Raw genomic sequence first — 17,760 nt, forward strand, 5'->3', positions numbered from 1 at the left:
AAAAAGGGGCAACATACTGACAGCACCGGAATGAATCTCGAAACACTAAACTAAGAAGCCTGACTCAAGAAGAGTACAGACTGTATTAGGTTATGTGATGTGAAAAAACGGGGAAATTTATGCTAAGGTGATAGAAATCAGGTTAGAATTCCCTGGGGAGGCTGCGGTTATTGCCTGGAAAGTTCCCGGAGTGTGGAAACGTGCTACATCCTCGTTGGAGTGGTGGTTACACTGGTGACTACATTTGCCAAAACTCATGGACTGCATATTCAAAATCTGTGCACTTTACTCTCTGGAAACTAAAGTTCAGTTAAAAAAAAAACACACAAAAGCATTATATGGTCACCCAACCAGGGGTGGTGGTGGCTGGAAACAGGGGTCATGATTTTTTTTTGTTTTTGATGAAGGAGTGCATTCTACCAGGTTGAAAACACGGGACTGGGGTTGGGGAAGAGAGATTCCAAATACCAAGACACCTTCCCAGGTATTGATTTTAGGCGGAAGAAAACTGGGAAAGGTTCTGTATTTCACCAAGCGAAATAGGAGGCTGTGACACGCGTGGCGGAGAAGGGTCTGCCGACCGAAACAACCTCACTGCCCTCCCCCGGGGTCCCCGTCCACCCAGCGTTTTCCGCACTTGCCACGGCCGCCACCGCTGCCACCGCCGCAGCGCTCCATTCCCGACAGGCCGGCGCTCGCCGACGTCGCGCTGACGTCACGCGCGTGCTGACGTCGCCGACGACCGCGGCCTCTGAAGCGGGCTGGGTGCCGGGGGGCGCCGAGTTTGACTAGTTTGGGGGCCGCCAGGCGCCTGGCGCTGCTCCCGCCTCCCGCCGCGCCCCGCTAGCTGCGCCTCGGCCGGACCCAGCGAGTCGCGCCCGTTCCCGCGAGGACCCGCACTGGAGGCTGGGCGGCTCTCGGCGAAAGTTGGCCCCTCACGGGCAGGCGGGCGAGCGGGCGGCCGCGACCATGGAGCCCCGCAGCATGGAGTATTTCAGCGCCCAAGTGCAGCAAAAGGACGTCGGCACCCGCTTGCAGGTCGGCCAGGAGTTGCTGCTCTACCTCGGTACCCCCGGCGCCGTCCCGGACTTGGAGGAGGACTTGGGCCGCCTGGGCAAGACGATCGACGCACTCACCGGCTGGGTGGGCTCGAGCAACTACCGGGTAAGCGGAGGCGGCGCGGCGGCTGGGCCGGGCACGCCCTCCCCGGCCAGCCCTTTAATCCGGACGTGCGGGTCGGCCTGGCGGGTCTCTGCTATGCGCCTGGTTCCTCGGGACCACGCAGTAAAGGGGAGACCCCTGGACACGCGGGTCCTCTGGCGAGCCTGCCTCTCCGGGCCGGTGAAGGGGAGGTACTTCCCACGACGACCAAGTTTTTTCCGCAGTTGTGAACAATGACAAATGTAGCGATTCCCTGACACGGTTCTGCTTTATTGGCATTAGAACACAGTGTTTAATCATTACTTAAAAAAAAACAAAAAAAAAAAACCCAGTGATTATTTACATACGTAAAGGACACGGAGACTTTTTGCATTTGTGCATCCCTATGTAAACACTACCTAGACCAAGACATAGGACATTAAAATAGAACTTTTAAAAAGAGATGTTAAGTTAATCCCTCTTTAATAAGTGATCTTCATCCTTCATCTCCTGTTTCTTTCTTTTTTAAATATAATTTTTGTGTCTGGGAGGTTGTGCTCTTCATCTCTAAGGTCCTTGTAGAGCTTAATCAGGTACTGTCAAATCTAATAAAAAGATGCTGACCCTAGGGCAGTACTTAATTGCTTTTTATTTAATATCGACAGAGAGGAATGGAATGCTCTGTCATCTCGTTTTGACGCAGTTGAGGAGGACTGATTCCGATTTGAGACCATGTCCTGGCAGGTTAGCTGATGCAGAAAAATAAATAAATAAGTAAAAAGAATGAAGTACGGGAAGGAATAAGTGTTTCTGATGAGCTGCTGGTAGGCAGGTTGTAATGTAGCCCCGTTGGGAGGCCAGGTACATGTTCTGTAATTAGCCTGTACTATAGTGTTTAGCAGTTACTTTTCTTTCTAGTCTTCTGGTGGCAGTGTTGCTTTAAAATGCTGGCCAAACCTGCAGTGAATGGAATGAAGTGATTCTTCTTAGTAATGTGTTGTATAACCTAGTGAATAGGCTGTACTTTGAAAACTGTCCTCATAGAGAAGAAATGCATGCTCTAGAGTTGTTAATTAGATTTTATAGTGAGATTTATGTAAGTTTTGAAAAGGATTGACTTTTACAGGATAATTGTTTGAAAATTACTACCTTGATGCTGCATTGCATACTATCTCACTTTTTAAAAAAAATTGAAAAAAGTTACTAATAATATCATTACTGTTTGGGGATTATTATTTCTTTGGAAGAAACAGGCTAAATTTTCTAACTATAAGAAGGGCATATAAACACTAAGATAGTTGATTTTATGTTGCCACATAGGCTTTTTTAGAAAGTCAGTTCTTTGGTAATGTTTGGGAACTTGAACTTAGTTCAAACACAAGACATGGTTGTCACAAGGTAGTTTTCTTTACTGGCAGCAAGTAAAGGATACAGGGGATTCATATCCAAAGCTCTGCCTATCCAAAGGGAGGCCTAGCCATTGCTTATAGACTCTTCTTTGGTCATCTACATGTTGATTTCTTCTTTGCAGCTGCATTCATCCCTGTCAGACTCATCCTGTTTACAGCCGTGTCTATAAAATACTATGCTACATTTTAACACTTAGCAAGAATCACATCTAGTAATAATATTTAGAACTTTCCTATCCAACAATAGTGCTTATTCCCTTTCTCAAGTGCTGGCTATGGGCCATTTCACTCTTCAGATGTGCCCTCAGTGAAGGGCAGTTGAGCGGTCCCATCTCTTGAAACACTCTTGGCTTCTGTAATACCACAGAATCCCAATTTTTCTTTAAGCCTCTATGCACTGCTTCAGTCAAGTGCTGTGTTTTTCCTTTAACTGGTCCTTAAGAGTTAGAATCCATCAGGACAGTGCATCAGATTTGACCTGAATTCTCATCTTTTTATTATACATTCTCCCCATGCTCCTCAGTAGATACTATAGCTTGAGACAATGTCAGCAATCAGAAGAGAGCTGCCATAGGCTCCTACAACCTTATCTACACACTTCCTTGTAGATGCCCATATATTCTACTGCTCAGTTACAGTGAATGAATTGTCTTTCTTATACCGATCCCTCCACATGCATATTAGATCCTATGCCCCCCTGCCTACTCAGAGACCTTAATTCATCAGTTCTGCGCTCTCCCTCCTGAATCATTCTCTCCTTTCTACGGAATGCTGTATGGAAGTTTTTCTGACATTGTTAGAGAGAAAACATTGTAATTGGTTTTTTGTTTTGCTTTGTTTTGTTTTATAAACTTAGTTACCAAACTAGATCATCATTTTTTACCCAGGATACAAGAAAATATTTAACTCGTGGAAAAAGTGTATCAGAATTTTCTTGAATTACACACAGATAGTTGTACTTACATTTTAAATTATGCTGAGCAAAATGTAATTTTTCTTTGCATTTGCTAGCACCTCAGATTTGTGTCTTAATAACTGTCATTGCTTCAATGAATTTGAGTGACTATACTATATCCTGGGTATTGTTCTCTATGCTGATGATCCAGTAGTGAACAAGATTAGCAAAACTCATTCATTCAGCCTCAGTATTTATTGAGGACCTACTGTGTGCAGGAATGTACTCTTCTCTAGACACTTCCAATGCAATAGAAATGGAATGACCGAAACCCTTGCTTTTATGGATTTAGATTTTAGTGGGGAGAGTATAAACAAGGTAGAGAACTCAAATCTGCACGTTAGATGGTGATACTTACTTTGGAGGGAAGCAGAGAAGGGAATAGGGAGTGTTGGGCAGGATGCAGGTGTTCGAATTGTAAATAGCTGGTCTCTGAAGACCTCAAGAGATGGTGATTTAAATGAGATTGGAGAGAGAGATCCCTGCGGGTCATGGAGGTCCTATGAGAAAGAGGAAGGTGGTTGGGTATACAAATTAGATGATTTCAGGTAACAAGTGTTTCTAAAAGTATGAGCGTGCAGTGAGACTATTTTGTATAGTCAGGAAAGTGAGGTGAAATTTGACTATAGATGTGAAAGAAATAAAGGAGTGAAGAAAGATTCAGGTAGAGGAAACTGCAAATACAGAGGCCCTAGTTTCGTTGAACATAAAGAAGGCCAGCATGGCTAGAGCTTAACAAGTGAATGAGATGTTAAGAAAGATGATTTTGGGGAGGCAGGTGGGAAGAGACTTATGGGATTTTCTTCTAAATCATTGGAGAGTTTTACGTGGGTGTGAGGGATTTTTTTGAGGAGTGTGGTCTCTGTAAAGGAGCAACAGAAGCAGCAGGGAAATGATGGTGGCTGAGGCTGGTTTGGTCACATTGGCAATGCTGAGAAGTGGGAGTTTGGGATACGAATTGCAGGCAGAGCCCCAGGACCTCCCCTTGGAATGAGTGTGAGGGTTGAGAGAGGAATTAAGGATAATTGCTTAGCTTGGGCACCAATAGAGGGTGCTGTTTACTGAAATGAAGATTGAGAGAATAAGTTGGATGAAGTAAGTATAATGTTTGGTTTGACTATGTTGTTAGATCTGAGAGGATTGTTTAACATCCAGGTTGATATTTAAGCAGGCAGTTGGGGTCAAGTTCAGTGGAGAGGTCAGACTTGAAGATGAAAAGTATGGAAACAGGTATATATAATACACTCTGGCACTTAACTTTTGCTGAAGACAGTCCTGTGATTTCAGGAGTCCCCAATTTTTAAAAGGCATTTTACTATGACAATAAAATGTCTTTATAAAATTCAATTAAATATCATAAATATCACCATTTAAAGAGTCCTTAGTATCAAGCATTGTCTCAATGTGGTTCATTTGCATTACCTCATTTTACTCTTTAAGATGGCCTTAGAAAATTGATGCTATTATTTTCCTCATTTTGTAGGAAAGTGTATTTTCCTTTAGGTCGTACACCTGGTAAATTGTTGGAGGGGTACTTGAACCTAGGGAGATTGGGGTCTTCCTACTCTTTTTCCTTTTCTGTCCTTTTGTAAACCTCTTCAGCATCCTATCATTTGTGAGCTCTGCTTTCAGTTTTTTATATTGTATATCTGCAGCTGTAACAGTAAGTTGATTATAAAAAAATGGAGAAAATAATAAACAGCATTTCTACTATGACTATTTAGTGCTGGGCTGGGTAATGTGCTAGGATTTCAAGTCTTTTTTTCAGAATCCTTTTGCCTTTTGAAGGATGATACTTTTCAGTGTTGGCATCACTGTGATTGTGTTTTTTATAAACCATTAATTTCTTAATGTATCTTTTTTTCATGTGAGACCAGAATCAATTTTATATTTCCTTCTCAAAATATTTCAAATATCAATATAAATTATATATTCTGAGTAATTATGCATATCCAGACATCTCAGCCTTGACACTTTGAAGCATGCTAAAAAGTAATAATCTATGTTTTTAAACTTTGAATGATTCTCTATAGTAAGTATTCTGATTTAGAGCAATACCTGAAAGCTTTCATTAACTTTCTACTGCGAATTATGATATTTTAGAACTTCTTCAATTACATACTTTCCTAAATTTTTACACCTTAAAGCCATATTCTGGCATAAATTCTTTGGGATTATGGGAACTGTGTATTTTGACATAAGTTGTTCATCCTTTATTATACACTTAGAATTCCACACCACTGTGCATTCCTTGATATGTAATGTAGCTGTAGGTCCAGCTATATGATTTCTTGCAATCTCCCTTTTTTCGTAAAAAGATTTTATTTTTAAAGAGAAGGGAACAGAAGGAGAAAGAGAGGGAGAGAAACATCAGTGTGTGGTTGCCTCTACACATCCCCTACTGGGAACCTGGCCTGCAACCCAGGCATGGGCCCTGACTAGGAATCAAACCAGTGACCCTTTGGTTCACAGGCCTGTGCTCAATCCACTGGGCTATACCAGCCAGGGCCAAATCTATCATTGTTTAGTTTGCTAAAAAAAAAAAAAAAAAAGTGATCTTGCCTATTCCTGTTACCTGTCATCGACGAACATCCAAGTTTTAATTTTTTACTATTAACACTGTCTTTTTGCCTTGTCAATTTGCATATGTGCATGAGTTTGTCTTGGGCAGTTATTCTGAACCCTGTCAGATTCACTGCCCTCTTTTAATGCCTCTTTTTATAGCCAGGAAGTAAATTTTAGAGATAATACCCAATAAATATGATCTTTAAAAATCCCAGTAATGTCCTAACTGTACAAACAAGGTAAATTACACATAATTTAATGAGATAAAATATATTTCAGTATGAAAATGTGCCACCCTGACCCCCCAAGAAGACATAGACGATGGCGCCAGTACACATTATTGCTATGAAAGCTACCTACCGCTGCCAGCGCAGACGGCTGTAGATGTGTGGTTGCTGGTGGTTCAGACGTCACCGGTAGTCTTACTGTTGGTGATTGTGATAATTCTAGAGCACTAAATTCTGAACCTTATTTCTTTGAGTACACCAACTTAAAGAATTTGGCTATTCCACCTGACCTCCAATCTGTTTCGCTTTTAACTGTCCTCTTATTTGAGCTCAATATCCTTGTCAATCAGTCACACCCTTACATTGGCTCTTAATTCCCTTCTACTCACTCTTGCTTTTTTATGGTCCTCATTTGATAAAATGCGTTCCTGGTTAGGCCAACTCTGCCTACCCCGTACCTGCAGCAGTGCAGCTGCAGCTGCAGGGAGGTTGAGAAAAACACAAAACCTCTAACTGGTTCGCTTTAAAATCCTGATGTCCCAATGGGCCTTTAATGTTGCTTGGCAGTTAAAGTATACTGTATTTTCTTAGTTCATTCATTCACTGACTCAGGCAACTATTTTACATCTATTCCTCTCCCCACAGATCTATCAGTATCTCTTCTTCTGTTGTTAGTGTCAGCTGATGACCTTGCTTCCTACTTCATTGAGAAAATTGAAGGCATTGGAATTTCTTTAGATTCCCATTCCAGATTTATACCCATAGCAGGTTCTCAATATTTGTTGAATCAACAAAGGAAAGCACACTTGTCCTTTGACTTACTTTCTGGCTGCATTCTTAGAAAACTTGTATACTAAAACCATGCAAAAGAAAAAAAGATTTCTAGGCTCTGATAACTTCTTCAGAAAGGGTTTTTCATTTACTTGAATAGCTGGCAGCAAGGCTGCCAAGTATGGCCACGTACCTTTGGGCTGTACAACTCTAGGGAACAATATTTTGTGTCGTTCTACACGGTTGCTCCACGTCATACCCTAGTTGGGAATAATTGTTCCTGGGTATCAGTCTGGAAGTGGTAATTGTGAGTTATAGTTCCCTGCCTTGACCCCCTAGCTCCACCTAGAAATTAATCAGTATCTTTAATTTTAAGTCCTTTGTTTCCCTCCTTGTTAGAGGGAAATAGTTTTAATATTTATGTATTTATGTGCAAATAACCTGGTATTTCCTTTCAGATTTTCAAAATGTGTAAACCTTCAGGTTTTGCTCATTTGATCTGGGCATCCATGTCCACTTAGCAATTATTCTATCCCATTCTTTTCACTCATTTTCTTAGATGCTGAGTTAATTTGTGGGGAAGAAATGTACTGTGAGGGAAGCATTAACAGGAGTATGTTTGTTATGACCAGTACACACCTTTTTTCTTTGGTTGTTGTTGTTCTATGATAGAAAACATCCATGATTATGAACTAACCTTCTATCCTTCCTCGATTTTAAGAACTCTTGTTGTTGGGCTCTCTCACTTTTACATGGATAGTTTTTTAGCTGTGATTCTGTTTTTAAATATTTTATTTAACTTCAGACGGGGGAAAGGGAGGTAGAAAGAGAAGGAGAGAAACATCAATGTGTGGTTGCTTCTTCCACGCTCCCCACTGGGGACCTGGCCTGCAACCCAGGCGTGTGCCCTGAGTGAGAATCGAACCAGTGATCCTTCGGTTTCATAATCTGGTACTCAGTCCCCTGAGCTACATTGGCCAGGGCTTAGCTGTGATTCTTAAATTGGGAGTAGTCATTACTATTGTAGGCAGTTACTTAGCGCCATTGTTGCTTGACAACATTTGTGATTTAAAGTATTTGGAAGACTACATGTTATATTGAATTGAAATTCTCTAGTCAGTTGACATCAGATTATTCACATATATTCACCTGTGAATCAGAGGTGAAAACAGAGAGAAAAAGAATGGGAAATATTCTGGGACTTATCAAAAATACATTCTTTTATATTTTTAATATTTTATAGTATACAATATATATTTATGTTTTTACTTTTATATTTGACATATATCTCTTAGAAAATGCATGATTTTTACTTTCATATTTTAAAGGATCTGAATGGAGGCATTTGAGTTCCTAAAGAAGTGGTGAAGAGCAAAGTAGATTATTGCTCTAGTTGTTTTCCTTTCTTCTTTCTGGGGGATTTTAATATTGTACTTACGGAACCTTTAGCCAAGATGCAGTCTACGTTGAAAGATGTCCAAATGGAAATTCAGGAAAATTATTAGTAGCTCCATGGTAAATTTTGATTTGCTCTATCAAATTCGCCCACTATATTCCTCAGGAATGTGTTGACTATTAGTGGGTCTTTATTAACCCATGTGAATTTTAGAAATAGTCAAGTTGTACCAAAAAATCGGGACTCTTTTGGAATTACATTGAATATCATCTTTTTGGAGGAAAACTTGATATCTTTATAATATGGATTTATTTTTATCCATGAAAATTGTTTAGGCTCTAGTGTCTTTCATTAGTGTTTCATTATTTTTTCCAAATAGGTGTCATGCACATTTTTAAAAGATTTTTTCCCTAGGTAATTTATACTGCTTGAGAGTATTGGTAAGGCCATGTGTCCTTTTTAGAGTTGTTTTCTGGCATTAGAAATCAAATGATATTTTATATATTGATTTTTTTAATGGTCAGCCTACTTATTATATAATTTAAAATCTTTTTCTTGCTATTTGAAGAATCATTTAGGTTTTCTATACATATAATAATCTCAGACAATAACGGCAGTTTTGCTTCTTTTCAGTCCTTTAGTTTTGCTTGATTTGTCACACTGGCTAGCACTCTTAGGATGAGGTTGCTAAAAGAGTGTGGGCATCCTTGAACTGTTCCTGGGTTTTAAGGGTATGTTCTAGGAGTCATGCTTACTATCTTTTTTTTAAAAACCTCATGGAGAATTTTGAACATATATAAAGGTAGACAGAATAAAATAAATTCACCTTCTGTGGTTAATCCTACCCCATCACTTTGTCATCAATCACAGATATATTGTTCATCCATGAGTCTTTCTAGTTAGTGTCTCAAAGATAAGTGCTCTTTAAAAACAAAATTATTGCCTTGGCTCGTGTGGCCCAGTGGATTGAGTGCCAGCCTGCAAAGGTCGCCAGCTGGATACATGGTCAGAGAGGATATGCCTGGGTTGCAGGCCAGGTCCCCAATAGGGGATGCATGAGAGGCAACCACACATTGATGTTTTTCTCCCTCTCCTTCTCCCCCACTTCCCCTCTCTGTAAAAATAAATAAATAAAATAAAGTAACAAAATTATTAACGTAACCTCAGTATCTTTATTATATGTAGACAAATTCTTGATATCAAATATCCAGGGTTCACATTTCCAATGTTTTAAAATATCATGCAAATTTTAAAATCAGTTATTTTAAGGAAAATCAGGATCCAAATAAGATTCAGACAGTGTGATTTTATATGTTAATATGTATATTAGTTCCCTATTGCTGCTGTAACAGATCACCACATACTTGGTAGCTTAAAACAAAAACAGAAGTTCAAAATGGGTTTTACTAGGATAATACTCCAGATTGCATTAGCATTGTATTCTTTCTGGAGACTTTAGGAGCGGATTTTCCAACTTCTGTAAACTGTCTGCATTTCTTAGTTTACAGACATCTCTTTCATTGTTAAAGCCAGCAGTGTAGTATTTTCATACCTTTCTCTTTGACCATTGTTTCCATCATCACGCCTGCTCTGACTCCCAAGTCTTCTTCTTGGAAGGGCTCTTGTGATAACATTGGGTCCAGGATGATCCATGGTAATTTCTCCACTTGAAGATCTTTAAAGTCGCTATATTTTTAAAGTTGTTTTGCCAGGTAAGGCAACATAGTCATGGGTCCTGGAAGGTAGGATAGGATGTGAACACCTTTGGGAGGTGATTATTCTGCCTTCCTCACTTATCATGTTTGTTAAGTCTCTTTGAATCGGTCTCTCCTTCAGTATCTCTTTTTAAAATTTTTGGATTTTGTATGTGGCCCACTTCTGGATTTTGGTGATTTTATTTCTGTGATATATGTTCCCTCTGTATTTCCTATAAATTGGTAATCAGATTTAAAGCTTGATCATTCAGGTTCTCCCAGTCTCTGTCTCTGTCTCTGTCTCTGTCTCTCTCTCTCTCTTTGCAAGACTGCTTAGGCTCTGGCCTGGCAGGTCATTTGGTTAGAGCACATGCCCTGTGTGCCAAGATTGCTGGTTTGTTCCCTGGTCAGGGCACATACAAGAATCAACCAGTGAATGCATAATTAAGTGGAACAACAAAGTGATTTTTCTCTCTCTCTCTCCCCCACCACTGCTTTTCCTCCCTCCCTCCCTTCCTTTCTCTCTACAATAAATTAAAAAAGAAGAAGGATTTTTAATAAGTAGTGCTTTTATATTAAGATACACATAACATTGGGAAGGCACAGCCATTCTAACATCATGATCTAAGCATTCAGTGTTTAGATCACTTAATTCATTAGGGTTTGCAAAATGATATTCTTACTGTCATGCCTTCATTTATAGTATTCCAGCTGGAATACTTTCATAAAGAGAAACTTCTCCCATTTACTACTATTTGTTTACTCAGTGGTATAGTTTATATGGAAAGGCAGGTAGAGTTCATATTGTTTTCCTTTTGTTTACTAATTATGAAAAGAAGGAGGTTATCTTTTAGTATCCTCCAATGCTGAACAAATTATTTTTGTTATCATTATGAACTCTTGTATTCGAACATATATAATGCATTTCAAGACAATGCAGTTATTATCCTTATTGGTAATAAAACTGTCCAGTCTTGACATAGCCCTGGTAATCTTTGATACTGTTTCTGCTACCTGATATCACAGAATGTTGTGTCTCCTCTCCTGCCCTAGAATTAGCCACTTCTCCAAGAAGCTCTGGTTCCTTTTAGTTGGAAATGGTATGTAGGTAATACAGTGTGGGTGTTAGTGGAACTCATTGTGACAGTTTATTCATTGTTTATAGATTTTTTCCCCAATGCATAGGGTTAGGTTTTATTTTAATTTTAAAGAAAAATACATGTAACTTCATATCCATACTCTAAATCAGATTCAGAACTAAGGTTTTACTATATATATATATATATATATTTTTTTTTTTAAGATTTTATTTATTTATTTTTAGAGAGAGGGGAAGGAAGGGGAAAAATGGGAGAGAAACATCAAAGTGGGTTGCCTCTCACATGCCCCCTGCTGGCCTGCAACCCAGGCATGTGCCCTGACCAGGAATCAAACTGGTGACCTTTCAGTTTTGGGGAAAATGCCCAACCCACTGAGCTACACCAGTTAGGGCTCTTTGTTTTTTTAAATAAACATTTATAACCATCTATACTTATTTGCAGTCCCTTTTTAAAATACATACATGCATTTGCCCAGCTTGCTTCTTTTACTTAATATATCTTGAAGATCACTTTAATACCAGAATTAGGAGAGTCTTAATTTTCAAGTGTTATAGTACCTGTAGTGTGGATATACCTTATTTATTGAATCTGTCCCATATTGGTGAACTTCGGAATAGTTTCTAAAGACTTACAATGTATATAATCTTTGCATGTTTTTTCATAATTTGCTGATACACCTCAGAGATAGATTCCTAAGTGAGAGCTTAATAAATGTGCATGTTTTGCCTGCTGGTTTGAGATACTGCTTTTATCTTCTGTTAAATTTTATGTGTGAGTCTATTTGTGTATTTTCAGTTATGTTTTTAAATAGCTCATTGATAGGACTCACCCATTTAAAGTGTGCAGGTCATTGATTTGATCTTGGGGGTGAGGCTTCATCAGAGATCCTACCCCTCCTCAACTGGAGACCTTGAATCATCTGAGCCCAGGATGGTTTTCTGCTCCTTCCTCTGAGGAAGAGGGGTTCCCCCACACACACACTTTTTACTCAGTAGTTTTGAGTTTTTAATCTGTGACAGTGTTTGCCTTTCCCTCAGGAGTTTCAGCTTTTGTTTCTTTTAGGGCATGGGTATGGGGAAGGTTTGCGTCCTGCTTGCAGAGTAAGCTGCTCCCTTCCTTTGAGACCACAGAGATATACTTTTTCCCATCTCCTGCCCTGTCTCCACTCTTAATTTTGAATGTCCACTAGAAGTTTGTGGAGAAAGAGCCTGCAAGTGGGTGTGTAGGGTTTCTGTGTTTTAATGCTGGCCCACACTCAACTATTACCAATGAGTTAAATGTAGCTGAACTTGTCTTATCCACTTGTACAGCCGCTTCATTTTTTTTCTGTCCTCTGCCACATGTGACCTACTGCTTCTGTCCCATCTCTCCTTGGGGGCTTCTGTCTCTCCTCAGATTTCAGGTTATTCTACAACCTAAGCTTTCTAATGGGTTCAAAAATAGCTACGGTTTTATTAATTGTTTGGCTTTCTCTTGTTACAGTGGAAGTGATGTTTTTTTCCAGTTTCTTCTTCCAGACAGAAGCTGGAATTTCTCTGTAATTAAAGATCTCTTAATTTTTAACTTTTATGTTGGAAGCATTTCAACATTACGGAAAAGCTACAGGTGAACTGTGTACCCTTCACCTAATTTACCAATTATTAACATTTTGCCAAATATGCTTTATCACTATCTTCCTGTATATTTACACATAATTATTATAATTATTGAACCATTTGAGAGTAGGGTACCTTAACCTCATGACTATTCACCCCTGAAAACTCCAGTCTTTTTATAATTTTAAAAACTTGGTAGTATACTATATGAATATCTTTGTATGTCAGCAATTATAAACTGATATTAAAGTATGTATAGGTAATTTGTATTAAAATTTTTTCATTCTCTAGGTATCATTAATGGGATTGGAAATTTTAAGTGCCTTTGTGGACAGATTATCAACACGATTTAAGTCCTATGTAGCAATGGGTAAGTTAACTTTGTTTATTTAAAAATTATGGCAGCCCTGACCAGTGTGTCTCGGTTGGTTGGACGCCGTCCTGCAAAGCGAAAGATCTTCAGTTTATTTCTGGTCAGGGCACACGCCAGGATTGTGGATTCAGTCCCTGGTTGGGGCCCATACCAGAAGTGACTGATCAATGCTTCTCACAGCGATATTTCCCTCCTCCTTTTTCTCATTTCCCTCTCACATCGATATTTTTCTTCCTTTCCCTTCTCTGAAAATAAATAAATAAAATCTTTAAAAATTAAAAAAAAATTATTGTAGTCCTGGCTGGTGTGGCTCAGTTGGTTGGAGCATTGTCCTGTAAACCAAAAGGTCACAGGTTTGATTCCTGATCAGGGCACATGCCTACGTTGTGCGTTCATTCCCTGGTTGGGGCCGGTGCAAGAGGCAGCCAGTATTTCTCTCTCACATCAGTGTTTCTCCCTCTGTCTCGCCCTGCTTTCCCTTCTCTTTAAAGATTGTAGACACGTCCTCAGGTGAGGATAAAAATAAATAAGTAAAATTATTGTATATTTTGACATACCGATATTTTCTCATAGTTTTTATTTAACAGTATTAGTTCTCTGTAAACTCAAAAATGTAACTTTGTGCAACTTGGAGATCTTCTACTTAGCATTATAATTTACCCAGTTATAAAATATTTTAAGTATATTCAAATAGATAATTATATTCCTTCAAGACAAAGAAAGAAAAGGAACTTACTAAATATAATGCTAATAAATTTATACTTTTTATTTTCAAAGATTTTACTATATTTTTGCTTTTTGTAACATATTAAAATGTATAATATAATTTATAGCACCACTTTTCAAATGATCTGTTGTGAAGGGCTACTTTTTTCATTGCTAGTCTGTTGCAGACCAGTATTTTGTAAAATGCAATAAAAATAAGTTACAGCAAAATGAAATGAAAAAAAATAGAAGACCCAATTTTTTATTATTAGATTTAACAAACATAAAATTACTTTGGTCAGATGGTTTCAAAAACTGCATTATATAAACACTCTCAATTTTTCTTACCACAAATAGTCTGTAGACTGCTCCTGGGCTACTGGCCATACTTCGAGCAGCACTTACAGTGTGTTTGTAAAGAAGAGCATTATACCAGTACAGTGCTCTTCTTTGTGTAGTAGTTAGGGTTACAGAGCTGGCTCTGACCTACTTTCTAAATCTGAGTGACCTTCATGTGCCTTTGGAGTGTTTTGGTGAGTGGATTTGGTGTGGATTTAGTTCCTTGTTATATAGAAACACTTAAGGGTAACCCCAGATGTTTGTTAATTCTTTCATGGATTAAGTTAATGTTTCATAATGTATCATCACACGTTCGAATTATTTTTGGTCAGCTTTTTTCTTCGTATTTTTGTATGCCACCAAATTCTGTCAATTTCCATTTTTTTTAAAAAGATTTTATGTATTTATTTTAGAGAGAGGGGAAGGGAGAAAGAAAGAGAGGGAGAGAAACATCAATGTGTGGTTGCCTCCTGCGTGCCCCCACAAGATCTGGGATCTGGCCTGCAACCCATGCATGTGCCCTGACTGGGAATCAAAGTGGCAACCCTTTGGTTCGCAGCCCATGCTCAATCCACTGAGCCACACGAGCCAGGGCCCAATTTCCACTTTTATTTTTATTGTCTGGCTATCCTTTCAGCAGAAGCATCTTAGTTTCCCTGACATCGTTGTTGTTGTTGTTGTTGTTGTTGTTGTTGTTATTGAGAGAGACATCAGTTTGTTGTTGCTCCACCCATTTATGTGTTCTTTGGTTGTGCCCTGACTGGGGAATGAACCCATAGTCTTTGAGTATTGGGGTGGTGCTCCATCCAACTGAGCTACTTGGCCAGGGTTTTTTTTTTTAAATCCTCACCCGAGGACATGCTTATTGATTTTAAGAGAGGAAAAAGAGGGAGAGAACCATCATGTGAGATAGAAACATCCATCAGTTGCCTCTTGGATGTGCCCAGACTGGGGACTAAATCTGCAACCTAGGTGTATGCCCTGACCAGGTATTGAACCTGCGACCTTTCAGGTTACAGGACAACACTCCAGCCAAGTGAGCCATACCAGCCAGGGCTACTGTTCCTTTTTAAATTAATGCCTCGTTTCAATTCATTCTTTGTTGAGTATCTTCTGAAAAGAGGACTTTTGTACTGTGTCAGTCTCCTGCTTAAAATCCTATTATAGGTATTTAAAACTTTGTGAATGTGTTTTATGTGTGTATTTTCTTAAAACATTTTGAAACAGTGTTTAACTTTAGCAAGTTTTACTTAAAAATTCATATTTATGGCTTGTTTTGAAAAATTGGCCAATATGGCAACCCTGACCTTCCACCCCCACATGGAATTATTGACTGAAGCTGTGTTGTAACTTCCCTTTTGTTCAGATCGTGAGCTTTTCATTCATAAGTCTCTCCTGTGTCCCCTTGTTTCCTCATAACTGAGAATATCAGTTACAACACAGCGGGGTTGGAATATTGCAGTTCTTAGACCTGGTTCATTTTCTGCACTCCCCATACCGCCCTGACTGTAGGTGTTTATGTTTGTGACCCCTGCCCTGTAGTAGCTCCCTACTGTTAGTTGTTATAGGCAGTATTTAGACTTGAGAGTAATTCTGGACATTACATATGTCACTTATTTTTCAGATGTAAGGAGGGCCAGATGGGGTTGAATGTGCTGACTGCTCACAGTGAGGCAGTGGGAATATGGGGACCAGAATCCTAGTTTATTGCCTCCCAGGACTGTTCTGCTTTCAGAATTCACTTCCTTTTGCTCTCTTTGGTGTTCCAGTTCTCTCAGCATGTGTGTCCCTTCTCCATTTCAATAGCATTATTTATTTGTGATCTTCAGCAAATACTCTTCTCCATTCTAGCTAATCAGAAACTTGCTCACTCTTGTTAGTTCTGGCTTAACTTGTTTATGCCTCTGCTGTGCTATTATTTGTTTTTGAAATCCTATCCTCTTCTCCATGGTCCTTTCTTTTTCTTTTAAAGATTTACTGTAGATAATATCTGGGAGCTTTACAGAATAACCTTACCCTACACTGAATTTTTCTTTACGCCATGATTCTTTAAAAAACATTTTTTTTAAAGCCTCACCCCAGGGTGCATTTGTTGGTTTCAGAGGGAGAGTAAGGGGTGGGGAGAAATACAGGGATTGGTTGCCTCCGATACACAACCTGACCAAGAATCGGACCCGCAACCTAGGTTTGTGCCCTGAGTGGTTGGCAACCTTTTGGTGTAGGGAAGGGTGCTCCGACCACCTGCGCAAACCAGTGGGCAGAGCTCCATTCCTTGTTTAACCTAGGACTCAGCCTCCAGTTCCTCGGGGAAAGTAAGGCTACAGTTGTGATGTCAAAGAAAAACAAAAGACATTAATTTCTTTGCTTCGGATCATGCTCGGTGATTGGGACGAGGGGGACAGTAGGTGAGATGTTAGAGAGAGTGCTTGCTCAGTACCCTTCACTCTCTGAGTTGCTTGACTGTGTTTTAATTTTCAGGAATCTTCTGAAGTGAGTACTGCTACAGATGTTTATGGGTTAAGGAAATAAAGACAAAAAGAGATGAAATAATGTGTCACAGACCTCACTAAGTGGTAGTGGTAATATAAAGAATTACAGAAAGATAATTTCGACTGTAACATATCTTTGCCCTATAAGCTGACTTAAGAACCTGTGGCCTCTGAATTCTACCCCCCCCCCCCCCCAGTTCTCTCTACCCTTACCCATAATAGATGGTATTTCTTTGTCTTGTTCTGTTGATTTATAGCTACAAAAATCTTTTTTCATGAAAATTTCTTTAAAAATGGACTCTAGCCTTCCTTTCCTCCCTCCTTTTATGGAATAGTGCTGAAGTGTTGGGCCTAGTAGAGAAAGACCTCAATTCCAATGAACTAGGCTTTTTGTTTTTGTCAGTAAAGTGTAGTATGTCCTACATACAGTACCAAAATACACAATTTGAGGAGTAATTGTAAAACCAGTCTAGAAACTAGACTTGGCTCAGGTCAAAAAACTAGAACTCTGCCAGTTCCTTAGATGTGCCCTCTCTGCATTTCCTGATGACACCTCCCTCCCTCCACCGGAGGCAGCCACAGTCATGACCTCTGGGATAATCATGTCCTTTGCTGAGCTGTGGACCTTGATGTCTGTACACATTCCTAAATGGAATGATGGTTAGTTTTCCCTGTTTTTTGAACATTATTATTATAAGTGGATGTCATACTGTATGTATTCTTTTGGAAGTTGCTTCTCAGTTATTTTTTATTAGACTCATGAATAAAGAAGTGAATAATTGGTTTACCTCGTAACTTTTCATTTATGGAAACAATGGCTGTTTGTACTATTGTAAAATATAGTTTATAATTTCGATGAATTTTAAATATTTATTCTTTTCTCTCATTCTCTAGTTATTGTAGCTTTAATAGACAGAATGGGAGATGCCAAAGACAAGGTTCGTGATGAAGCTCAGAATCTGATACTGAAGTTAATGGATCAAGTAGCACCGCCCATGGTAG

General features: G+C 39.2%; 1 protein-coding gene across 36 annotated transcripts in view; it reads left to right on the plus strand.

Annotated features, from left to right (window-relative positions):
* Positions 1-321: 321 nt before the first annotated feature.
* Positions 322-17,760, plus strand: part of CLASP2 (cytoplasmic linker associated protein 2) — a 153,390-nt gene continuing 135,951 nt past the window's right edge. For 5 of the 36 annotated variants that reach the window (XM_045857510.1, XM_045857506.1, XM_045857508.1 and 2 more), the window contains exons 1-3: positions 324-1,164; positions 13,144-13,222; positions 17,653-17,756. In XM_045857510.1, the coding sequence (XP_045713466.1) occupies positions 970-1,164; positions 13,144-13,222; positions 17,653-17,756 (378 nt within the window). In that variant the 5' untranslated portion in view covers positions 324-969. Of the gene's footprint in view, positions 1,165-13,143; positions 13,223-17,652; positions 17,757-17,760 lie in introns of all 36 variants that reach the window. The other 31 variants (XM_045857514.1, XM_045857512.1, XM_045857511.1 and 28 more) reach the window with 14 other exon arrangements.

This window comes from Phyllostomus hastatus, unplaced genomic scaffold (genome assembly GCF_019186645.2).
Source record: "Phyllostomus hastatus isolate PE091 unplaced genomic scaffold, TTU_PhHast_1.1 phas_scaffold_129, whole genome shotgun sequence".
NCBI classification, from domain to species: Eukaryota; Metazoa; Chordata; class Mammalia; order Chiroptera; family Phyllostomidae; genus Phyllostomus; species Phyllostomus hastatus.